At 34.6% G+C, this 25,854-nt stretch overlaps 4 protein-coding genes and 1 long non-coding RNA gene across 5 annotated transcripts; 3 read left to right on the top strand and 2 right to left on the bottom strand.

The window, feature by feature from the left end:
• Positions 1–970: 970 nt before the first annotated feature.
• On the bottom strand, positions 971–2,861 carry LOC114714870 (cytochrome P450 71A1-like). Its single transcript, XM_028899653.1, has 2 exons — positions 1,959–2,861; positions 971–1,618 (listed from the first exon to the last, which is right to left on the bottom strand). Exons 1-2 carry the CDS (start codon positions 2,859–2,861, stop codon positions 971–973), a joined length of 1,551 nt encoding a protein of 516 aa, XP_028755486.1.
• Positions 2,862–9,891: 7,030 nt separating this feature from the next.
• LOC114714869 (uncharacterized) lies at positions 9,892–12,049 on the top strand. The gene is made up of 3 exons (XM_028899652.1): positions 9,892–10,798; positions 11,165–11,311; positions 11,495–12,049. Exons 1-3 carry the CDS (start codon positions 9,926–9,928, stop codon positions 12,047–12,049), a joined length of 1,575 nt encoding a protein of 524 aa, XP_028755485.1. The 5' UTR covers positions 9,892–9,925.
• A 352-nt stretch (positions 12,050–12,401) lies between these two features.
• LOC114714863 (uncharacterized) lies at positions 12,402–13,300 on the top strand. Its single transcript, XR_003737490.1, has 2 exons — positions 12,402–12,544; positions 13,009–13,300. It is a non-coding gene; the product is annotated as an uncharacterized LOC114714863 (long non-coding RNA).
• A 2,063-nt stretch (positions 13,301–15,363) lies between these two features.
• Positions 15,364–18,258, bottom strand: LOC114714867 (cytochrome c oxidase assembly factor 5-like). The gene is made up of 4 exons (XM_028899651.1): positions 18,181–18,258; positions 17,978–18,060; positions 17,749–17,853; positions 15,364–15,586 (listed from the first exon to the last, which is right to left on the bottom strand). The coding sequence occupies exons 2-4, from the start codon at positions 18,044–18,046 to the stop codon at positions 15,545–15,547; spliced, it is 216 nt and encodes a 71-aa protein (XP_028755484.1). The 5' UTR covers positions 18,047–18,060; positions 18,181–18,258; the 3' UTR covers positions 15,364–15,544.
• Positions 18,259–19,833: 1,575 nt separating this feature from the next.
• Positions 19,834–23,354, top strand: LOC114714866 (multiprotein-bridging factor 1b). The gene is made up of 4 exons (XM_028899650.1): positions 19,834–20,024; positions 20,801–20,884; positions 22,420–22,502; positions 22,958–23,354. The coding sequence occupies exons 1-4, from the start codon at positions 19,883–19,885 to the stop codon at positions 23,075–23,077; spliced, it is 429 nt and encodes a 142-aa protein (XP_028755483.1). The 5' UTR covers positions 19,834–19,882; the 3' UTR covers positions 23,078–23,354.
• Positions 23,355–25,854: the final 2,500 nt, after the last annotated feature.

Here is a 25,854-nt window from a genome sequence, read left to right as displayed (position 1 = left end):
AAAACTCCACCCACATAAATATGTTATTCAGAGCTTATTGCATGCTTCATTTTATTTCCATTCTCTATAATAAAAATAATTGATGTATGTATAATAATGACACATATTTGGACAGAGAAAGAAAAAATGAGTGCACTAAAAAAAATAAAAGAATTTGATCCATGCTTTTCATATTAATCTTATATAGAATATATATATATATATATAACTAACCTATTATGTTTTAGACTGTATATGTGTGCTCAATCTAATTCTTATCATAATAGTTGCTTAATTAATTTAAATAAATAAATAAATTATAATAAATGTAACATATCTTTTTAAAAACAAGCATGTGTAACAACAAGATCAAATATCATTTTGCTAGTAAATTAGTTTGAACAAATGATAAATTTAAAATATAAAAGGGATTAACAACGTTTCATATTTTAAACTAGATCTAGTCATCAACTAATTTTTATACTAGAGATGGGATGAAGTGATACTTTTATACCAAAGTGAAATTATGTTTTCTAATAATTTTTCATATTTGATTTTTTTTTTTTACCTAAGGGAACACGTTTTATAAATTGTGTTAATTTGGTAATTTTATATTTTCTGTTTGTATTTTAGATAAATCAGGTTGAATTATTGTAATTTTGAATTGATTTATATGTGTTTGAAATTTGTTAAAAAAACAAGCCTTTTAACAAGTCACAGGCCAGGTTTAGGCCAAACAAAAAGCCTTTCATAAGTCGCAAGCTAGGCTCAGACCAATAGACCTCATCACAAGTCAGGCCTGTTAAAGGCTGGAACAGGCCCGGCCTGACTTATTTCCATCCTAATTATAAACGAAAAATAAACTACGATACAAACTCATGCATGCATGCACACAGATCTTGACTCAGTAAATTAAAGATACAAGGCACGCAAGATCATTTATTAACAACTGAGAGAAAAGCGAAAATGATGACGATGATGATGAAGATATTTAAGCAGTGTCGCAAGTTTCAGGGACAAAGGTAGGGTGCGGGATTGGTTGCAGAAGAAGTGGTATCTTCTTGGAGACGACAAGGCCACTTGCCTCACTCATATCTATGTCCATGGCAGAGGAAGATGTTCCATCGTCAGGAAGCTTCCAATCGAACCAGTATAAGAGATTGGCAAGAGCATATTCAACTGAAGCGATCCCAAAGGATTGTCCAGGACACCCTCTTCTTCCAAAACCGAAGGGAATAAGCTCAAAGTCTTGGCCTTTGAAATCAATTTCACTCTTCTCAAATCTCTCTGGAACAAACTCTTCAGGCCTTTCCCAGTACTTGGGATCCCTGTGGATTGCCCAAACATTTACAAGCACTTTCGTTTTAGGGGGAATATCGTACCCTCCTAGTTTCACACTGCTTAAAGTTTTTCTGGGAGCCAAAAGAGGACCAGGTGGATGCAATCTCAGAGTTTCTTTCACCACACATTTTAAGTACTTCATCTCACTCACATCGGTTTGATCAATTGTAGGTTTGTGTCCCACAATTCCTCGTACCTCTTCCTGTGCTCTCTTCATTTTCCCTCCACGTCTCATCAGCTCCGCCATAGCCCATTCAACTGTAGTTGAAGTTGCGTCCACTCCTGCCACAAACATATCCTGGCGTTTTGATGTGTAAATTAGACACAGAGACAGATATAAAAACACAAACACATATTTATGGACGGAAAAATACTCTCAAATTGTGTAATTATGATTTAATTACTACGTATTTTGTTTGAAAAATCGTACAAAGTTCAAAACTTCACCATTTCATATATCAAAATGTCATTTATTTTATGCAAAAAATCTAATGCTCAAAGAGAAGAGAAAGAAATATTTGAGAAACTGGGGCCTTACAAAGCGTATTAGAGAGAGCGTGTTAGAGGCCTCAAACCCAACAAAGATATACATATAGAGAGAGAGAGAGAGAGAGACAGACAGACAGACAGAGAAATACCGCTACTATTGTCTTGATGCTAAGTAGCGAGAGGTCAGAGTGAGGCATGGGATGGTGATGAAGTTGAAGCAGAACATCCAATAAGTTGTTATTTTCATGACTATTCATGTGCTTGCTGCTGTGTAGTTCAATCATGTGGTCGATGAAATTCTGTAATTTTCTCGAAGTGGCCTTCATTCTTGGAAGCAGACCTGTAACAAGATCCATCCACCACAGAGAAGGGAAGAAATCTCCAAAACTGAACTCTCCGATTTGATGCAACATTTCCATTACTATCTCTCCCATTTCATACTTGTGACCAAACACACATCTGCTCATTATGTTGATCGAAGTTACCACCATCATCTGAAACAAATTTACTGATACTACAGAAGACGATGATCCTTCATTGTTCTTCATGCAAGCTTCACGAATCTCATTAACCAAGACTGCAACTTCCCCTTCACTTATGAACTGAAAGGATCTTACTTTCGCTAAGGCCAGAAATTCTGCAACAGCGACTTTCCTTCTCTGTTTCCACCCTTCCCCGTAAGGTGCAAAGATCACATCGTTGCATCCAAAGAAATGGGCCTCTCCGGCTGTGATTAAAGGACGGTCGGAGAAAACGACGTCGTGGGATTTGGCCATTTCTCTGACAAGATCTGCAGAAGAGACCACCAGAGTTGGGGTTTGGCCCAAGTGAAGCAGCATGAGAGGGCCATACTTGTGGGACAGATCTCGGAAAGAATGGTGTAATAACACAAGTTTGCCTATCTGATGAAGATTTCCGATGATGGGTAGTTTTGGAGGAGAAGGAGGAAGATTGGAGTTGCTTCTCCTTCTTGTGAGCTTCAACGCAATGAGAAAGAAGATGAAGCAAGAGAAGAGGGAAATGTAAAGGCGTTCATTTAGTTCTACAGCCATAGCTCCTTTCATGCATGAAATGAAAGTGTGCATATGTCGATATAACTGTATTAGATTATATGTATATATAGATCCCAACACCCCGGTTTTCTTAAATGCAACAAGGTAAGGTCAATGCCACTATGACACGTTAAGCTAACCAGTGAAGTGACCCAACAATTGTCGATTAATGCTAAGGTTATGGTGGGACCTATAAAAATATGAAAACAATATATAAAAGCTAAAATGCTTTGCACGATCTTAAGTCTTCCTTCTTTCTCAAGTACTTTTTTAAGTATGAGATTGTGAGTTCGAAACCTATATAAATGAGATAATGAATATGCAAGTTATGACTAAAAAAAAATGCTTTACTCAAACTATCTAAAATCACTATTAGATAAGACGGCCAAACACAAACTCGCCTTCTTAGGGATTGACAATTTCAAATCATTTATGATATATCTCTATATTTTGATTAGTTTTGTGTCAAATATTAAGTTTTTAAGGAACTTGCATTGGACCAAAGTATGCCCGTTAGGTTTAACTGTGTCAAGGGGTAATTATAAAAATTAATTAATGAACAGATTTAGGTACATTTTAATTTTCCAAGTGTCTTATCTTTATGAGTATACGATATTATATTTATATGATTTGTTTTGCAGGTGAAATTTCATTAGTTTATCATCCGTTCCGATCCTCTAATTTTGTGACCTCCGCCAAAAAATAGATGGGCCCGTAATTTCACCCAATTTCCCTCTCATATTAAGGCCTTCAAAACACAGACCCATGGCCCAATTACAATTGGGTCGATCCTGGTTTTAATTTCTACCCGTAAATCCGATCCGGAGTAGATAGGATCTATGGTTTGTAAACATACATACATGCATACGTAATTTAATTTTTTTAAATTTGTATATTATGTTTAGATATAGACATATGTTATTGACATGGACAAGCATGTATCATTCCAATTACAAGGAGCTAGTAAAAAAAATATAACATGAAATATATTTTTCTTTTGTACTCCTCCGGTTCTAAATATAAGACCCTTTTCGTATACACTACGAAATAGGTCTTATATTTATGACTGGAGCCCGGAGGAGTATTTTATTAACTCATTTTTTTCAATCCATTTAATTAATTTTATTTTCTGACACACATATCCTGCCAACACTTTCAGCATATAACCGAATCAATTCCCAAAAAATTAAAAGAAAAGAAAAGAACTTGATGAGAAAATGGCAATGCGTGTAAGTAAATTCATAAGATTACATGCATGCATGACTGACAAGTGTTCAGTAAAGAGGAAGAAATTACATGCATGTTGTGACAAAAATATATGTTGACCAGTATGTATCTTTATATATTCTACAGATGGACAAGAAATTACATGCATGTCGACAAGTGTTTTACTTACAGGAATCTGCATGTGTCTTTTTTCCTTCACTTGTCTCCTACCCATTTTCAGTCCCTTAATAAATAATGATAATATATATAAATATTTGTGTGACTAAACAGGTTGGAGTACTCATTTCTTCGTTAATTATTTTCAGTTTCACATTAAGCAACCTCAAAAAAAAAAAAAAAAGTGGAGCTTATAAGTTTAAAGGATTCAAATGGAAAGACTGAATGAAGTGTAGTGAAGTTGGTCATTAGGATTATTAGCTCTCGAACGGGATTAAATTAGTAAGTCCTGAATCAGAAAGCCTCGCAAGAGAAGTGGCGTTTATAGGCGTTCATCAGGCGATTCTCCCACCTAACATACTAATTTTTAAATTTGTGCTCATCACATTTAACATCACTTGAATATAAATGAATCATTGAACAACAATATCGGAATGGGACATTGCTGGGAAACATTGGCAGACATGATAAAGTAGTCATTACAATACAAACTAGCTCATCAGCACTGTGAGTCCTTAATATAAAAGTTAGTTGGACATTCAATTTGTTTTAAATATAAAATCCCATTCATTTTATTATCCATTTTTCTCTGAAGTGTCCTTGTAATAATTATATTTACTAGAGGTTTTATCAAATAGTGGTTTCAGCTAATATATACTATTAGCAAGGGTATTTTAAGAAAAACAAAATCTATGTATTACAAATAACTAATTTAACTAATCTTCTTAATCTACTCAAATTAGTCAACTAACTCTTATATTAAGTACCGAGTAGAATTATTTTACTCTTCCCTCGGAAATAAAATTTATTAGCATGCATCAAACCAGCCACTGCAAACGGAAGCGATTATAGAATAATAAGGTCAAGTGGTAGTTGCAGGGCAGAAAGAGTAATATGGAATTGGTTGAAGATGATGAAGAGGCCGCTGTCCCCAGTAAGAACATTTGCCTCACTCATGTCTATGTCCTCTACACCGCCTGGCAGCTTCCAATCGAACCAAAACAAGAGATTACAAAGTGTAGGTTCAACTGAAGCTACTCCAAATGACAATCCAGGACATCCTCTTCTTCCAAATCCAAAGGGTATAACTGGAAATATTTATATGGCCTTTAAAATCAACCTCACTGTTCTCAAATCTCTCTGCAACAAACTCTTCAGGACCCTCCCGCTGATCTTTATCTCTCTGTAGTCCCCGTGCATTCACAATCACTGTTGTTTTTGGTGGAATATCGTAGCCTCCTAGTTTCACACTGCTATTAGTTTGTCTTGCAATAGGAGCAGGAGGATTATGCAACCTTAGGATCTGTTTGGTATAAGGAAAATAGAAAGGAGAGGAGGAGGGAAAAATTTTAATGAACTCAATTTAAAAAATTGAAAAAGTGTGTTAAAAACTTTTAATTAACTTTTATTACTCTATCTTATAACTTTCTTCTGTTAAAATTTTAAAACCTTACTTCTCCAATTGTTTAAATTGAGCTCATGAAAAATTTTCCCCCCTCTCCTCCATTTCCTTTCTACCAAGCATAGGGTCTTCACCACACATTTCAAGTAGCTCATTTTATTCACCGCAGTTCTATTTTTGATTTGTGCCCCACAATTCTTCGTGCCTCTTTCGATCCTGAGCTTTCTTCATCTTCCTTGAATGAGTCAAAGGGCAGATGAAGTACCACAATAGAGAGAGATAAATGTTCTAATTTAGTTCTATGGCCATCCACCCTTACCTTCTCTCCGCTTATGTTTTGCTTTTATAACAATATATATATATATATATATATATATATATATAGGGAGAGAAAGACTTCTCTCATATCTGAACACGTACCGTGTTTGGTTTAATATCATCTAAGAGTACTATCTCTTATTAATTAATATTCCCTTCGGTCTTCTATATAAGCTTCAAATAACTAATTTGCAAATAACAAACAATTAGTTAAAATTAGTCAAAAGAAATAAATAGGTTAGAAATATAATCTTGTTTTTAAATATACCCTCATAATAAATGACAAAAAAAGAAGAAGAAAGAGAATGTATAGAGAACTGTGATAAGAGATATTATAACAAAAGAGAGAGAATAAATAATTAAGAGTAAAATTAAAAAATATATTAAATGTTAAGATAAACTCAAATTAAAACTTATAAATTGGACCACACTTTTTTTTTTTAAATTTGAAGCTTATATATAAAAAGGGAGGGAGTATAAGTTTTTGGAATGCTTTTATATTTATGACATGTATCAATTACTAAGATTTATTACATCTATTAATTACTAGCATTAATTTAATGCAACATTCAATGCACCTTTCAACCACCGAGAACATCTACTACATTGAGAAAACAAGAGACAATTACTCCCTCTGTTCCTTATTATAAAAGACAAATAACCAAATTACATTGATAAAAAAAACAGTTAAAATTAGTTGAAAATAATTAATGTGTAAAAACTATAATGTTTTTTCCAACAATGCCCCATTATAAGGAGAGAGAGTATGAGAGAGAACAATTAAATTATTAAAAGAAAGAGAAGTGGAAGGGAGAGAGAGTATGAGTTGAAGACAAAATAAATAAGGGTAAAATAGGAAATCAATACAAAAAAATAAAGACAACTTTTAAGTGTCTCTTATATATGGGAACATGCCATAAGCATCAAATGTCTCTTATAATAAGAAACGGAGGGAGTACAATCAAATCCTATGAAAGGAAAAAAAAATTACAAAACAAGTTCCAGAGGTTTTTATTCTTTGCTGTAAGACTTGTCATTACAGGTTGCTCAGGTTGTTATTGGGACTTTTTAGTAATTATTTATCTTCTATGAAACTTGATTGTAATTCTCCCAAAAAACAATATATGATCCAATATTGTTAAGTAGGGTGGTACAACAGACAGACTGGACTAGACCAAAACCTAACTCGAAGTTTAACCTGATTTTTGGTTGGGTTGGTTTTAGTAGTCTGTGGTTTGGTTCTATCCAGTGGTGACCTGAGATTGGGTTGGACTGGACTTGGTTCACTAGACTGGTGGATTGGTTCAGATAGTTCAGGTTTCTAATTTTCTTTTTTTTTTTCAAATTTTTTTCTTTATGGGAAGCAAGATTTTCACTTGATAAATACAATTTAAAATAATAAAAAATACCTATAATAATATAAAACACATCCTAAAATATTAAGACTTCATCATAAATACATAAAAATCTCTAAAAATATTAAAACAAAAATTAAGGGTAACACCTAAATTACAAATTATTGAAAAATAAAAAATTCACCTAGATTAGACAAGACCAATCCAGGTGGTTTGGTCATTTGGTCCAAAACCCAGTCTAACTCGACCAACCAAGCTGGTCCAGTCTGATCTAATTTTATTATATAGTTTTTTTGGACTGAAGTGGACAAGATCAAAGCATTTCGGGTTGGATTAGATTGGACCAGAATACCGGGTTTTTGCATATCTTTATTGTTAAGGGATAAAATTATTCGGCATTTTTTGTGAAGTAATGTGTTTAAAATTACTCTACAAGGTATTTGGGATTTTCTTAGCGTAGCTAATAAGATCTTTCTGAAAATGCTCCAAAAGGAAAATCGAAGAGAGTAAATAAAATTAACAACCAGCCAAAAAAAGTTGGGCCGATATAAATCTAATTCCCCCTTTCATATTCTCCACCAATTTCACCCAACTTGCATTTATTATCTTGGCCTTCAAAAGTGAGCCCAATGACCCAATATACAACTGGGTCGATCCAGACCTTATATTTGCCCAAAATGATCGGTTACAAGTAGTGGGAAGATCTGAGTTCCGGACCTAACCTGCTCATGTACAAAGGTGAGAATATAAGCTGGCCCCACTCTCAGGGCCTACGGGTTTAAAATGATTGACCCTGCAAGATGAAAACTTCTGAAATACCCCAATTGGTTAGACTCAACCTTTAAACTGATAGGCTCAAGGCCAACCCGCAAGCTTTTGGCTCGTTTAAAGGGGGAAAAATACTATTTTTTACATTTCTTATATTTTTTTAATCAAAAATAGAAATAAACTAATGAAATTATTAATAAATGACATAAATATGAATAGAAGTAAGTCACAAATATAAATATATCATCATATCTAAATACCAATCATCATCTAAGAACATCATAAACATCCATCAACAAGACAACAACATCCAAAAGTTTCATCAATAGTGCAAATATGTAATAGATAAATAATAGCATTAATTTTTCAAAACTTCATCATCACTGTAACCAATTGCTTTTCTTTATGAGTATGCTCTTCTTGCATATCAAAAATATCAAGTTTTTCTTCTTTATAGGGATTTCACTTTTAAATTGTACAGTCTAGCTATTATTTTATTTTAGTTTGAGGAGTATTATTGTTGAAACTCATAAATTTCTAATCCAAATTATAGAATTACAAGTTATATAAGTATAAAAATACTCTTTTACTAAGTATATATAGTTTAAAAATATCAACACATATAATATAAATCAAATCATTATTAAAATCCAAATTAACTCATTTTTTAAAATTTAATTTAACAAATTATTATCTAAAACCAAATAAATCAAATCATTATGTAAAATTTTATTTCAAAATAATAATAATAACTAAATATTCAAAATAATATTAACAATGTAAAAATTACTATTATTAGAATCATGCAAAAAAAAAATTGAAAAACAAAAAAAATAAAAAGGCTTAAACGAGCCAACCCTTAACCCTGTAAGACTGGCCATTTAAGCCTCTAGTCTTACAGAGTCCATTTTTATAAACCTGTTTCTCATTTAAATAAAATTTTTTTGAAAAAATAGAAAATAAAAACCACCAATATGTGAAATTGTGATTTAGGATCTCTCATTTGAAAAATAATAAATAAAGGTCCGGTCTCGTGTTGTAAATATAAAATCTTGGTAAAATGTCTGAAATACCCCTCAACCAAATGATAAGTTGACTATGAAAAATGACAAGTTTATTATAACGAATGACAATTTCAGTAGACTAAATCACAATTTAGTCGAGGATATGCCAAATAACAAATTGATTATGGGAAATGACAAGTTCATTTTAGTAAATGACAACTTTAGTAGACCAAATCACAATTTGCTGAGAAGCATTTCAGACATTTTACCAAGATTTCATATTTACAATATGGGACCAGATCTTTATTTGCTACTATCCGGTCCTTAATATAGGACCCAATTGGTGAGTTGGTTTTGATTCTAAATATAAGACCCATTTCTTATATTCAATTCTCTTTCAATTACCCCTATAGATACTTCAATCATAATCAAGTGTAGAGAGGGAATATTAAAGATGATTATGGTGTTTTAGGAAAAACGTATCACATTTTTTATAATTAACTAACATACCTAATTCCTTAATCTAATCAATTAATTAAATGGGTCTTATATTAAGGACCGGAGGAGTATTTTTCAAATTAAGAGTTCCAAATCATAATTTTACATATTAAGTGGTTTTTATTTGTAATTTTCTCAAAAAATTTAAGTCGACCCTCACAATTTTTAAACCTAAGCGGCTCCACCGGATTTCGGCTCTACTCGTCTAGGAAGTTGGAATGGAACAGGGAGGGACAAGGGTTTATGAATGTGTGACTTGCAAGACAGGAGGGAAAAAATGACACAGTGAGATGGCACCGGAAGTCCGTACAGTGATTTTCCTCTTCAAAACTTCTGATGGGTTCGGAGGGTCCCTACGATGAAGAGAGGTTGAGAAACGAAGTCATTTACCTTCATAGTCTCTGGCATCAAGGTCCTCCAACCCCACCAAGCCCTCGCCCTTTTTATATCCCAAATAATGCTCGACCCTATTCTTTGATTCATCAGTGGAGTGTTAACCTTAAACCTCGGCCCCCTAACCCTTTTGTTTCTAATCATCCTAGGCCTCTCCAGCCCGTAGATTCAAGCACATTCAAGAATACGGAGAGGAAGAAGAAGAAGAAGAAGCCCATAAAAAAGAGGGACATCAGGAAGCGGACTCGACTCGACCCCCATATGAATTCCGGTCCCGAGTGGCCAATGCCGACGCAACATTCTGCTCCGTTGGTCTCGGGATGGCCGCCATTGGAGCCCTGTTCAAGTCAGGCGACCCGTCCGTTGTCAGCGGAAGAAAAGGAAAAACTTGAAGCGTTGCAGGTGCAGTATAAGGCGCGTCAAGCTTGCCGTGAGTTTTTGGTCGATTATGATGACAGTGATGACGACGTTGAAGATGACGAGGACGATATGGATGATGATGATGAGGTGGAGGAGATAGGGAAGTTCTTTTCGAAACTATTTGGGGAAAATGATGAACTGAGGAATTATTACGAGAAATGCTGGGAAGAAGGGGAATTTCGTTGTTTGGTTTGTGGTGTGGCCGATAACAAGAATGCCGGAAAGAGTTTCCATGATTGTGTTGGTCTTGTGCAACATTCGATGTCAATATCGAGGACAAAGAATCAAAGGGCCCATAGAGCTTTTGGAAATGCTGTGTGCAATGTTCTGGGTTGGGATATTAATAGGCTTCCAACCATTGTAATCAAGAATGAGGTGAAGCCAGCTCAGGGAGAGGTAGCGAACCTTCTAGAGTTCAATTTATGCATACTTATTGCAAGTAAACTGGTTTTTAAATAATTAACCAGAAAAACTGATGCTCGTATAACTTTAGTATCAGTTTTACTGGATAAACTGAAAAAAAAAAAAATAGCAGGCTCTGGTAGTGGTTAATCCACTAGGTGTTCCTGAGTCACTTATATGCAACTGAGTTTGTTAATTGGTAAGAATAAACTTGTGTATTCGTTAAATTTTTGGAGATTAAGTTTAAGCTAAAAGATTGGATAACTTTGAGTTCAAATTGTAAGTTAGTTTGATTAGTTTATTGTTGGTATTTGACTTTTTATGATCATGTAAGTTAGTGGGACTAAAGTAACATTGCAGGGCAAGACAAATGATAATGCTGCTGATGGAAAAGATGGTTCTTTATCTTCTGATAAATTAGATGATGAAGTATCCGTGGAGCAGCTTGGTGAACCAGTTAAACAGGACGTTGAAGTTGTTCATGAGACTATTAAACGTGTTGGTGAGGTAACCATTTATGAATTTTGTAAATAGTGAGTGAAAAATTCAAAATAAACAAAATGTTAGAAACTTGTCTTTAAAATGTTCAAATCATAGTCGTTGATGGTTTGTGGTGGCAACCTGAGCACCATCGACAAATATGACTTGAACAAGATTTTGGTAGTTGTTGACTATCATTGTTGTTGATAGTTGTGGGCACCGGCACAAGATTCTGCTCCGGTGGTCTCAGGATGGCCGCCATTGGAGTTCCATCCAACTCAAGGGATGCATCCGTTGTCAGCTGAAGAAAAGGAGATACTTGAGGTGTTGCAGGTGCAGTATAAGGCACGTCAAGCCTGCCGTGAGTTTTTGTTTGGGTCTGATGACAGTGATGATGATGGTGCCTATGATGACATTGATGATGATGTGGATGATATGGACGATGATGATGAATTGGAGGAGATGGGAGAGTTCTTTTTGAAACTATTTGGAGAAAATAATGAACTCAGGAAATATTACGAGAAATGCTGGGAAGGTGGGGAATTTCGTTGTTTGGTTTGTGGTGTGGCTGATAACAAGAATGCCGGAAAGAGGTTTCATGATTGCGTTGGTCTTGTGCGGCATTCAATGTCAATATCAAGGACGAAGAACAAAAGGGCTCATAGAGCTTTGGAAATGCTGTGTGTAATGTTCTGGGTTGGGATATTAATAGGCTTCCGACCATTGCGATCAAGAACGAGGTGGAGCCAGCTAAGGCGAAGGTAGTGAACCCTCTGGAGTTCAATTTATGCATACTTATTGCAAGTAAATTGGTGTTTATATAATTAGCTGCTAATGTTAAAATAACTTAACTACTGAATCTTGCTGGATAAACCAAAAAAAAAAAAAAAAAAGCTCTCATATAAGTCAATCCATTGGCTATTCCTGAGTCGCTTGGAGGCAACTGAGGTTGCCATTTTTAAGGATAAAATATTGTGTTTATTAAATTTTTGGAGATTAAATAGAAACTTAATGATTGGATAACTTTGAGACTCAATTGTATGATGGCTTAATTTGTTTATCGCTGGTTTCTGCGATCCAAGTATGTTGATCGAACTAAAAATAACATTGCAGGGAAAGACAAATGAGAATGATGGTGATGGAAAAGATGGTTCTTTATCTTCCAATGAATTACATTATAAAGCACCCGTGGAGCAGCATGGTGAGCCAGTTAGACAGGGTGTTGAAGTTGTTGATGAGACTATTAAACAAGTTAGTGAGGTAACCATTTATGAATTTTATAAATGATGGGGGATAAAAGCAAGATGAACAAAATGTTAGGAAGTTGTCATTAAAATGTTAAAGTCATAGTTGTTGCTGGTGTGTGGCGGCAACTAACTATTGCAATAAGGGTGTCTTGGAGCCAGAGTGAGCCCTATAATATATAGTTCAAGTATTTTGGAACTGTGTGAATTTTATCAAATTTTTTAAATCTTGAGAGTCCTTAAAAGAAAGAATTTCAATGAAAATGATGTTGAGAATGTTGATGAGAAAACCACAGGTGCCAATTGCCAGGCCAGACAAAGTGAGGAACAGTTGAGGAGACATCATCTGTACCGATTCATATCTGTTCTTTTCCATTTTGAGTTCCTTCTCAGTGCTTGGAGCTTCTTTGATGCTTGCTTTTAATGCTTTTTCAAGTGTTAACTGATGATTTGACGTTGTGTTTAATATGATTTTTACAGGGTGAGCCTGATAAATCTGCTGATGATCAAGTAAATAGAGCTTCTAATCAGAGTTCTAAGGAGGATCATGATGCTCATCACTAGAGTTGTCATTTTCATTGAGATTATACCTTTATGGAGAAGATTAGGAAGACCCCTATCTGGATATTTTTGTAAATTCTTCCGTTTGGTGCCATTAGCTCGGTAGTTAGTATATTGGTCATTTGCTTCTAGCTTTACCATCACGAACTGATGCTCAGAATGTGAATATCTTGACTATGCTAAACATGTTAGAAGTGAGAATACCATGACTTATGGTTTCATTGTTGGAGCGGTTTCACACTGATTGACACAAAACATGACATACCAAATTGATATAAAACACAATTGACTTCTTTTTGGTAAAAAGTTTGATAGTTATTTCAATCTTGATATACCAAATTCACAATTATAACTGTGGCAACTCCGATACTTATGTTGACATGGTAAATATTTGAAAAGATTTGCCCTTTTATCACTGCAACCGCCCGTTTGAATAATAAGCCAAATGTCTTCATGCTTGAAGAAAATATAACGCAAAACTGAGGAAATTTCTGACAAGTTTGTTGGCCGATAAAATCCTCATAAGTTCCCTTTACTTCCAATGATAAATTTGATAATATTATTATTCAACAGGTGCACATCCTACTGTTTACAAAACCTTTCACGAGGGAGAACCCAGCTTCTGATAATTTTTATTGAAGTTTGCTTGCTTCATTAGGAATTCTCACATGTTGGATGTAAGTCCTGTTAAATATATAAGAAAATTAATTTGCCAATCACTCACAATTTTATTAGATTTTGATTCTAAGTCCCTCTAATTTTATTTCTTTTTATTGAATCCTTTAAATTTATTACACTAAAGATGCAAGTCCTCCTGTTGATGAAGGCTCTCACACCGTTAGTATATGGGTAATGTGGCATTATAGACTTGTTCTCTCTCTCTCTCTCTCTAAGTGGTTCTTTCACATTCTCCACCGCCATGCATACAAGGTCGACGACCTTGTTCAACTAATTCTACGGGAGTCAAGATAACATCAGGTGAGGATTGGCGTTCAGCATTGTGGCTTCCCATGATATTTCTTTTTTCTTTTTTTCCCAACGGCAGTGGCAACGGCCATTGTGGCTTCCCATGATATTTCTTCCTTTCTTTCTTTTTTCCAACGGCAGTGGCAACAGAGTTCAAGTGCTGATACAATGGCTACATCTAAATTGCCAGCTTTTGATTCTTTAATAGGGTGTTCCCACTTAATATGGTCTCCCCATAATATTTAACATTCAAGCATTTCTTCTTTTCCTCGCTGCATCTCATTTTTTTTTAACTGCTCTAATTCCTCCACTTCTTCTCATTGATAGTAGCATCAGCATTTAACACTTATCCAATCAAATACCCGAGGTCGTATCATAATCCTTACTGACATGCAACATGAAGCATGAGTTAGTAAAGTTCAAAGACAAGCATTGCTTTCTTCTTGGAATCTCTCTCCAGTCCCGTAGCTTCTTTCACCTCAAGTTTGAATCAATGGTTCGTGAATAATATATATATATATATATATATATATGTATGTATGTATATATAAACAGATTCCTGTACTGCACAATGATGTAAAAGCATCTTAACCACATTTGATGCAAGCAACATAGATCGAAGCATTGGGATGAAGAAACCCAGTTGCTGCGGCCGTCAAAAAAGAAGAAATGCCATATGAAGCCCAATCCTCACCTGACGCTGTCCTGAATCCACAAGCACAGAAGCATTGCACTAACGTTAATCGAGAGGTAGAAGTTGAAGAAGAGGGTCATCGAATTGGTATGCTTGGCCGCGGAAAATGAGAGTATTTTAGAGAGAGAGAACAAGTTCATGTGCAGCTTTTTTTAGTGTCACATCACGCATGTATTAACAGTGTTAGAGCATTTATTAACAGAAGCACTTGCATTCTTAATATAATAAACAAAAAGGATTCAATGAAAAGAAGAAAAAAAACTACGAGGCCTTAACATCTAATGAAACTATAAAGACTGTCAAATCAACATTCTCTAAGTATAATACATACTTTAACTTAAAAGTTATATATTTGATTAAACTATAATGAATCATTATACCTGTAGTTGTAGAGAACCAGACCACATAACTGTTCACGGTATGTTGGACTCGTGGGTTTCTCTTGTAGCATAGCAGTATTAGCTTAGGCCACCATTTTTGCTCATCGTCTCTCCAGCAAAAAGATTTTAATTCTAAACACCAATGACTCGACAAGGCGTAAAATTTTTTTGGGTTTGTGTGTGTGTGTGTGTGTGTGTGTTTTTGGGGGTGGGGGGGGGGTAATCACTTTCACGTACAGCTAACAATATTATCAAATTATGCAATTGATAGTTTCAATAATACCTTGGTTAGCTCAGTACGCAATATACTAGTGGGTAAAACAAAATTTTCTTCACTCAAAAAATTTATTTTCTCAAAAACTTGAAAGCTATCTTTCACAGTTCAGGCTTCAGAACATCAAAACATCAGCAGCCATTAGTAACCCTTGTTCCCGCGTATCCTAGCTCTCATGTCCACCTGATAGAGGAGATAATGAAAAAGGAAGGATCAGCTATATCAAAATCTAGTCATACACCCGTTTAAATATTTTCTACCACAAAAAATATACATTATAGTTTTCACAGGGGACGTACATTTTACCTCCCTAAAGTACGGACCTTCTTGCAATATAGAAGGTGAACCGAGCTTTCAACATGAAGTGTTTTCTTTTGTTTCTCTCTTTTTTTTTTGGGGGGGGGGGGGCGTGGAGGTCCGAATGGATTAAACTGATGTATTAAACACCAATTAAAATTGATTGCACGATACTGCTTCCTTGTTTCACAATTTTCATGGATGGGCTCGTGCTAGGATGAAAATACAGATATAAGAGGCCACATGACATGAGAATCACATGGCCTTTTGTCGTTAATTTTAATTGAGATGAAATGTTTTCAATCTACGCCAGATTTCAGAGAACTGTTTTGTCACATTTTCAACTTTATTCCAAACTAGATTGTAAGCCTTGTAGTCACACTGGAGTTTGGACAGGTCAAATAGTCAAACTGCTCATAACTCGTAAATAATGCAGATTCTTATTTAGATCCTTAGTTTTTCTACCAGAACATTTTAAATATTAGGCATCTTCCCCAGGAGAAAAGCTACGTCTAGTATTGGACCTATTATTTGAGCGATATATCCATAGTTCATCAATGTTCTCAAGTTTTCTGGTTTAAGAGAAGTGAACACTAACATGTTTAAATAAGCTGTTCCTGCTAACTAATTTTGACTACAACATCAAGGCCTTAATGTTAAATGGAAACAAACTACAAAATTTCTATGAAGGCATTCCAACTAGTAATACATCGACAAGACAACCAGATCGAGTTATTCAAGAATCAGCACAAAACTTCCAAAAATAATTATATAAATAATGAAAATTCAAGTCTAAACCAACTTTAAATTCTCTTGTGCAAATATAAGTGACAAAACTAAGACGCAGTACTTAAAGTGTTCATTATAAAGTTTTTCAGTTAAACAAAAACATGTGAACATTTTCTCTAACCAGCAGCATATCATTAGCTCCTTTGAATAACAAATACCAAAGAACGATACCTAAGTTATGTCCACACAAAAAGGATTAACCTAAAAGTTCATAAGCAAAACAGAGATTGATCTGTTTAAAAACTCAGGTCCAGTCACAATCAAAATGTTTTGAACAAGGCAATGTTTCCTTGCAGACAACAGATGAACTGTATTACCACAAACTAAATCAGTTGTATCTTCCAAAGCAGTAATAAATTTAAGGTCGCTTTTTGCTCAAAATCTCTTGCTTAAAGAAACTGTAATATTAGAACCACAACCATATGCAGGACCACCCTAGCCTAGATGCTTAGATAATTTTATCCTATAGAATAAAAGTACCAAGTTCACAAAGAGGATTTCACTGATTTTCAGCCAATATCTTAGTCCATCAGACGGGAGAATATATGGTTCATGCCTATCCAACCATTTTCTACCAGTATCTCCAAAAGTAAACGCACAAAGGAACTGCAAACATTCAATAACATGGAAAGTCAATCACGACTCTTTGTCCCCACCACTTCGAATAATTTTTAAAATGGTCCTCTAGAGATTATCACCCGTCTCCATCGCTTCAATATCATACACAGAATCTAATATAGCATTCTCAAATATATAAAATTTTCTTTTTCGAGTACATAAAAGTTACCCAATAATTTCCATAATCTCAACTTCTAATCTGCAGGAGTAATGGATGGTTTTGACAAACTCCCATGAGATGGGAGTGTTAGGATTTACCAACTGGTTACGAAACAACAAAACAGAGTAATGAAAGCAGTCAATCCCGAATGATTCAACACTTATAATTGTAAATTTCTGCACACATCAAACAGGTTACATGTTAATCCTGCCGTTTCCCAATCACATTAAATTTTTCACTGAAAATGAAGTATGTTAAGTGCTTAGACAGGCAGTCAATCGGTTTAGACTAGGAAAGAAGTTACCCTCCTTTGAGCAGGAAATAGGGGCTCAAGTTTGAGTTTCGGCATCAACTTGTATACCAAAATATAATTAGGGATAAAACTGCTGACTTAGTCCTAAATAAATAAACAGTATGGGTATGCATTTGAAATCATAGAACAAGGAAGTATGATTAATCAAGGAAGAAGATAGCCTCTTACCTGGCCTCTTTTGCAATTGAAATAAGTCTCCCTCAGTCCAACACACTCACTAGGTATTGATGGGGCCTTCTCTCCCGCACACTCCCTATAGGATCGATTCTCAACCTAATTTTTCCATCGAAATATACGCAATGTCATTCTTACAGCATTGAAACTCAACATTTCAGACTTACAGACAAATATTCATCTCGAATTTAATCATTTCATAAATACAATAATCCAGACGAACCTTAATACAGTCCGATTCGCTGAGACACTTGACGAGTTCCATAGCTAACCCCTTGCAAGATTTGGACATTGCGCTTCAACTCGCTATCAACAAAAAGACATAAGTTACATCAATTACGAGAAACGACCGAATTTAGACAAGAACTAGGATAACAAGCTAACCACGGAGTTCTTCTTCTCATGTAAAAGAATTGATTTTCTTACATGTTCAATTTCGGAGAGGTTCCAGCAAACCCAGACTTCTTCTCGCCCAAGTTGGTTCTGTTACGGCGATGGCAAGAGGCGCCGCCGTGTTAAGAAGCGTTGGTGACAGCGAGGTCAACAGCGAGTGCGATATAATCTCTGATGACGGGAGGCACGAGCTAGGTTTTTTCAAATCTCCGACGACGGGTAGTAGTAGTTCACTTGTAAGACTGCCTAGGGCGGCTTTCACGGCTGTAGCCCTGATGAATTGTGGCGACGGTGGCCAATCAGTTCGGCGACGGGAGAAGATCAACGGGTGAAGGAGGGAGGAGTTAGGCGGCGTCTTATTTTTCCCCTAATTTTTTATAAACTTTTTATATAAACGTATTTAAAATTTTGAATATAGTTTTTTTTTGCTGTAAAAAAAGTTGAGGTGAGTTGGATTTTAAGATTTCTGAAAGCGTTATTATCCACCAACAAAATCTTCATATCAATAGTCGGATTCGATTTCACGATCTTATAAATTATAAGCTGACTTCTTGTTAACAAGATTAATTTTTATTTGTTTTTTTTTTTGACCGGAGATTAATTTTTATTTGTTGAACATACATGTTTTATCTGGGAAGGCAAACCTATGACACTGACATTCCTCCAAAGTCCAAACGGCCATTCAAACTTTTGTTTCGCCATTTGTAAGGGCCTGACCCGCTAATGTTTGAAGTGTTGGTACCATCTTCACTTTGTACCAGAAGAAAAAATTCCATTTTTGCGTTCAGAAATTTGATTTTGTTTTAGTTTTAATGTCTAAAATTTAAAACTAGTAGTTTTAATTTATAAAATTTGATTTTATTTGATTCGACTGAAAGATTTTTATCCATAAAACAATTAGTATCAAGTCTAATGTAAGTCGAGATATCTTGGTTCCACCTTAAAAAAGTTGGTCATATTATTTAGTTTTTTTTTTAACTTTTATTGTTGTTATGTATTTTCTGAAATAAGAAAATGGTTTTGTTGTTATGTATTTTCTGAAATAAGAAAATGGTTATTACTCCTCTATGCATCTCCTTTCAAATTTATGAATTAATAGGAAAAAAAATTCCTTCATTTATAAATATAAAATTTTAATTTACTTTATTTTTAAAATTTATAATTTTTCCTTAACTTTTTAACTAATTTTGTATATAAAAAAAATTTTGTAAGTAATAATATTCTATGCAAATGACAAAAAAGAATATTTAAAAAAAAATGAAATCATATTTTTTACAAATAATTAGCTAAATTAATTTTTGAAAAATTTGGTTAAAAAAAATCTCAAAATTTAGTTGCCTAAAAAAACTTAGATTTAAACACATGCTACTATGATTCGTGAGTATAATTTTTTTTTTAACTGTATGTAACATATCTTCTGCTATATATAAATAGCTCATTAATAATTACACTCTTCAAATTTAGGTCTTTTTAGACAAATATTATTTTAACTTTAATCAGTGCTCTAGGCTTCCAGCGGATGAAAGGGTTTTTTGCCCCTGGGCTATTTCACACCCAGTTGAAAAAATAATCGGATTTCGTTAAAGAGAGGGCCTTTTTTGTCTACTGGGAATGTCAAACAGCCCAAGACTGGCCCAGAGCACCAAACCAGGGCATATAATAAGAACGGAAAGGGCATTCTTTGTCATCTATCCTCACACGGAACGCAGAAAGGTAGATACTTTGAGAGAAGAAAATGGCAGGGATTGGCCCTCTTACTCAGGATTGGGAGCCCGTTGTGATCCGGAAGAAGGCACCAACAGCGGCAGCGAAGAAAGATGAGAAAGCTGTCAACGCCGCTCGTCGCTCCGGCGCCGATATTGAAACCGTAAAAAAATGTATTGCTTGATTGTTCCGTCGGTTGAGTTTCCTTTGGTTCATGAATACCTGCGATCATCTTATCTAGATTGCTTTTTATTTTGTAATGATTTCTGAAGAATTATATCGGGGCCTTGAAGAGATAAATTAATTTTATATTTTAACCAGCTTCAAAATGGAAAAGCTGACGAATTTATGGTCTTGAGACTCAGATAATTTCTATAGGAGACACTAGGGGTGGGGATTATAGAAGATTTACAATTTTTTTGAACTCGTGCCTTAGTATGTGATGGCCAAACAGTAGGAAGGTATCCTTGTTCGACGTTTTCTTATGTTTATAGGTTGTAGAATGGGTATTTAGGTTTACAAAACAATTATTTTTCCGTTGCTCTCTGATGTGTATTTGCTGATTTTTCTCGTAAAATTTTGATTTAGTAGTTCAGTAACTACTCTGTATGACCGAGTTGGTGCCTGTATGTGCAAGCTTGACTTGCCTGTCTTTTATTATCTCATCTAATTCAAGTGTCGTCAGTTTATAGTATTTTGTGTTTTGTCCGTAGAATTGTTTAGGCTGGAAGAGATAATGGAAACTTCAGTAGTTAAAGTGAAGTAAAATCGGGTTTCCTTTGCGAAGAATTGCACAGCCGAGGGCACACAATTGTCTTGTTTGATTTCTGAAGTTTAGACGTTTATATTTAAATGATTTACAACTGTTACAAGAATAGAAGCGTGAATCGAAATTGTGACTTTGACTTCCAGCGGTACTTTCTAACCTTATATTTTGTACAATCTGCAGTTAATGCTGCCACAAATAAAGCGGCCTCCAGCAGCACTTCTCTAAACACAAAGAAGCTCGATGAAGAAACTGAGAATCTTCATCGTAAGTAGATGCCGTCTTTTATGTTTTTTTCTCCTCTTGGTGCGTCTTTAGCTGTAATAGAACAGTCATACTACCTTTTGAATAGATACAACCTATATGGTTTGGCTTCCCTAATTTTCAGATGTAGAAAGAAATGTTGTTTGATGCAGAGGTATTGAACACCTATTATCCTGACTCCTTATAAATCTGCCATATGTCAGTTACTTATCTATCCAAAGTCTTCCAAGACATTACTTGGAGGAATTGTTTATGGATGGAATTTTATCAATGGGAATTATATTTTGAAAAAATGAAAGAAATTTCATTCTCTTTTTATATCTTTAATTTAGAGGGAATTAAAATATAGGGTGTTTCCCACCTATCCACTTTTCCTCAAATTTAAAACCTTCAAACTGGGAAATTTATTTCCTTTCCATCTAGAAGCACATTGTTCAGGGATCTATTACATGCGTAGAGGATAAAGATGCTCATGGAAATTGGCAGATTGTGTGTTGGGACATTTTAGTAATGAGATGGACTTACCATTTAACCCGTCTTCAAGGTCAAGGTGAAGTGCTTGTTGGGTTTCTGGCTGACCTTTGTATCAATAAATAACCGAAATCCTTTATGGGATGAAATACTAGTTTTATAAGTATTTTATATGATTGCTTAAGTATACTTTTTTCCCCCTGGATTTTAGTTGTGCATAGGCATTGCTCTGATCATTTGGCTTGCCAGTTGCCTCTGCTGTATATCAAAGAAATTGCCCCGGATTGAAAACTAGTGCAACTTAACATGCAAATTGCAATCAAGCTCTAGGTACCAAGATGGAGATAGAAATGAAAGCAGAGGAATGAGAAATGTGGAGAACACTTGTTTGACTTGTCCATATTTTTTCTCAATCTAAAAATTTTTGTTCAGGCCTTGAGATCATTTAAACTATGAATGTTGAAATATGATAATTTGCCCAAAAAAAAAAATTAGGATTGTTGCATTATCCTTCGTTGCACAAGTTTCCTTGAGTTTTGTGGTTCCCCTTGGTAGAGTGAGCCAACCATTTCAAGGTTTTTCTGCCTTCTGTATTAGTCCATATATAACAAGCAGTCAGGCAATACTTTTTTGTGCTCGACTGATATTACCCATGGTGTATGCATACTGTAGGTTAATTTCCATGTTTTCACTTACTGCAAATTCTGTCTGTTATTGAGAAACGCATTTTTTCCCCTAATGTAATAGGGGGATGTTGATCATGGAAGGATTTTCTTTGGAAAACCAGTTAAATTTGTAATGACTGTATACTGCTAGACATTTTTTTTACTCAATCCAATGGATCTGGATATCTCTTCTCTGGGATTTTGCATGTTCTTCGAATGAATAATTATAGAGTATGTATATGTTGTGTATCGGATGACTTTGGCAGAAATTTGTTGGGTTTATATGGGACATTTTCTTTGCTACTCCTAAATAAATGTTTCCTCTTTATGATTGGCACCATTTTTCGTCTTTTGGAAATTTATATATTTCAAAGTTTATGGTATGCCTGACTGTATTTGCAGATGAACGGGTTCCGACTGAATTAAAGAAAGCCATCATGCAGGCTAGGATGGAGAAAAAGCTTACCCAGGCTCAACTAGCTCAGGTCTCTTTCTTTGATGTGAAGCTTCTTGTCAGCTCCCCACACACCCCCCCCCCCCAAAGAAAAAAAGCACCAAAAAAAAAAGAAATTTGCTAAAACTATGGGCTAACCATCATTTCAGCACCACTTTGCACTACATTAAAGGAAGTGCTCCCATTTAGAGTTTTTCTTCAGCTTTATTTCCAAAGAAGGATATGGTGTTTTGAACATCCTAAATTATAACTGAGATTGTAATGGTTTTTTTTTTTTATTTAAAAATTGGGGGGGGGGGGGGTTGGTGTTCCCAAGCTTTGCTGACCCGTGTAATTTCAGAGAAGTGTTGTGGGCGTAGTTTTACTTTTAGCTCCCATAAAACTGACTCGTTTTTTGTATTTCATTTCGTGTAGATGTATTTTCTTCTTCGAGTTCTCTTTTTTGCTTTAGCTTCCATGATACTGACTCACCTTTTTACTGTGCAGGTGATAAATGAGAAGCCTCAAGTTATTCAGGAGTATGAATCAGGTAAAGCCATTCCAAATCAACAAATATTAGGTAAACTGGAGAGAGCTCTGGGTGCAAAACTGCGTGGAAAGAAATGAAGTAGTCTAAACGATAGGATGTCTTGAGTGTCAGTTATGTCAAAGTCTCTCAACTGGCGTTGTATATGAACTTTCTCCTGTCGTCGTGACTTGTGTATCAAGTGTTGTGTCGTGTCATGCTGGTGGTGTGTCTGGTCATCTAGGATCCCAAATAAGGTTGTGTCTGCTTAAGTTAAGTTTGTTTCCTTGAAACATGTTTGCTTGAGTGATCCTGAAACATGTTTGTCTCATTGATCTATATTTGAATCGGATTTAACTTAGTGAAGTTTTATTAATTTTTGCTATTCTCCAATAAATACATAAATTGAGGATTAAAAACAGAGAAAAGAAAGAGAACATCCAAAGCAATGTGGTTATGAGTACAAACATTTATAAATTGTGCTCAAGTTTTGCTCAACTCATTCTTTATTGATTCAAAACCATTTAGGAGGAACGGATAGGTTGAGAGTTGAGAGTTGAGACATATGGGCAAGAGAAATCCTTTGGTACTCTTGGGGTGGCATTTCACTTTTACATCTCAAATATCGTTATCCTATGTATTCTCGTAATCTCTTATAGTTTTACATTAAAACTTTGCTGCTCTGGTTCTCATTCTTTTTCTTATTTACGTATCTCTCTTCAAGTCTTCCTTTGCTTTTTATTGCAACACTCCTTTTTCTTTCTTTCTTTTTTCGGATAAATCACAACGCCCCTCTTTTCACTACTTGCATATGTTTTGAGTTAAAAGTTTAAAACTAAAATTTTCTTCTGTTTTTTTTATTTTTAAAATCAATACTGTGTCCTTGACTAGGTCTATGCTTTACCCAGTAGTAGTTCGCTCCAACCCGAGGTGGTTCAATCTAGTCTAAGTAAAGGAATATAAGAAAGCGGATTAGACTGTACTGGATTGGAGACAAAGTGGCTAGACCATCCAGACTGGTTTAGTGTGGTCTAGGTAATTTTTTTAAAAACAATATTTTGTACTTTAGAATATTTTTTATTGTTATTTAATATTATTAGAAATTCTTATGGATTTATGGTTAAGTTTTAATATTTTGTCAGTACTGGGGGGTGAAGAGAGAAGTAAAGCATTTTCATTGAGGACAAAATACATAGAGGCAGGTGTTAAGTTACTTTTCTGTGAAGAAATAGTTCTGCGGAAATACATATTTTTCTGCCAAAAAGGATTTCGATGATAAATGCCCTGATAGACTTCAGCTGCAAAACACAATTAAGTGCTTTTGAGGTTTAGAATGCCAATAAAGCTGAAATACGCCTATAGAGTTGAGCATAGGCTGATACAGCCTGCCTGTTTTAGAACAAAATGTGCAGTGTGCTTAAGATTAAACCAAATAATCCGAGTGCAAAATTAGTTGTTGAAAGATAATTTAAAAGATAAGTAAAATCTACATGTATGATCACAAGATCAAATGCTGGAGATAGTTGAAGTGGAAAACACTTTTGCCAAAAAAGGTACAAAAGCTCAGTGTGTAGAGTTTATGTTTCAGTTTGGATATTTATCCTTTGTACCAGGCAAAACGTCCGTGCGGTGTACATTATCAACATTAAATGAAGATGGAAGATATTAATGAAATTTTTTTCTTTTTTTGTTCAATAAATGTATGATTATTTAAATAAAATATCTTTTGTTACAAAAAAAATATTAAAACGAAATTAAATAAAATTGGTTTACAAAAGATCTTTTGTTAAGGAAAAAAGATATCCAGAAACATTTAAAGTTGAAATATTCATAATAATTTGTGTATATGATCTCGTGTGGCGACCCTTTGCATGATTTGTGTCATGGAAATAGAAAATAAAAAATCAAATTAAAAAATACAAGTTTTTACCAAAATTTTGATTTGATCTTTTCTTTCAGTTTTTGTCCATTTATTTCGTTTCCCAAAAAAAAAAGATCAAACATTAATTTTGCCTTTCAATATATACTTTTCTTGTTTAATGTAATAATTTTTCGAAACATTCGAGCGATACATATACTAAATCAAATGATGCATTAATTATGAAATAACTTTTATTATAAAACGCTTTCAAATTCTTGTATGAACCTTTAAAAAGTTTTATTACTGTGTTTATATTATAATAAAAATTAGTAAAATTTACACCATATATTTTTGTCTATTTTATCGCAATTTGATCAAATCAAATTATAAGTTGACGGCTAAACGCTTTGATAATCAATTCAAAAAAATCGATTGAGCCGGTATGCCACCTGGTTTACTGCACATTATCAATAGAAACACTAAATTTGAACATCTCTGCGATCAAAATTTAAACCATGGTTAACGTTGTCTGCAAAGTGCAATTAACTTTCTCGAACATTAGTTCTTTTTCATAAAAAAAAGTTTAATCGTGGAAATCACAAATTGTTAATTATTGTTAATAGACTTCGCCTGGGATACTTGCACAACCATCTTAAGAAGGAAAACGGTGGGTCAGAAGAGCAGAATTTGCTGTTCTGCATCACTTGCGTTTTGCCTGTCATTCACTTCCGGTATGAGGTTTGAAATAGCTACCCCCCGCCCCCAAAATAACAAAAAAACATAGCTTACACCAAACACAAAAAAAAAAAAAAAAAAAAGAATGAAGCAAAATAGGTCGCATGATGATGGTCAAACGAAATATGATTTAAAAAAGTTATAGCATATGATTCTATCGTGCTTACCAACCACGTTACCTAGCTTTGGACAAAAGGAAAAATGATTCCAGAGACTACCACCAATCCCAAAACCAATCAAGATTACCTAATGCAGAAACCGCAAAGCTTACTGCTCACGCTG

The sequence above is a fragment of the Neltuma alba genome, unplaced genomic scaffold (assembly GCF_004799145.2).
Source record: "Neltuma alba isolate B1F8T4 unplaced genomic scaffold, ASM479914v2 tig00011546_pilon, whole genome shotgun sequence".
In the NCBI taxonomy this organism is placed as follows: domain Eukaryota; kingdom Viridiplantae; phylum Streptophyta; class Magnoliopsida; order Fabales; family Fabaceae; genus Neltuma; species Neltuma alba.
This window is presented reverse-complemented; position numbering and strand designations above follow the sequence as displayed.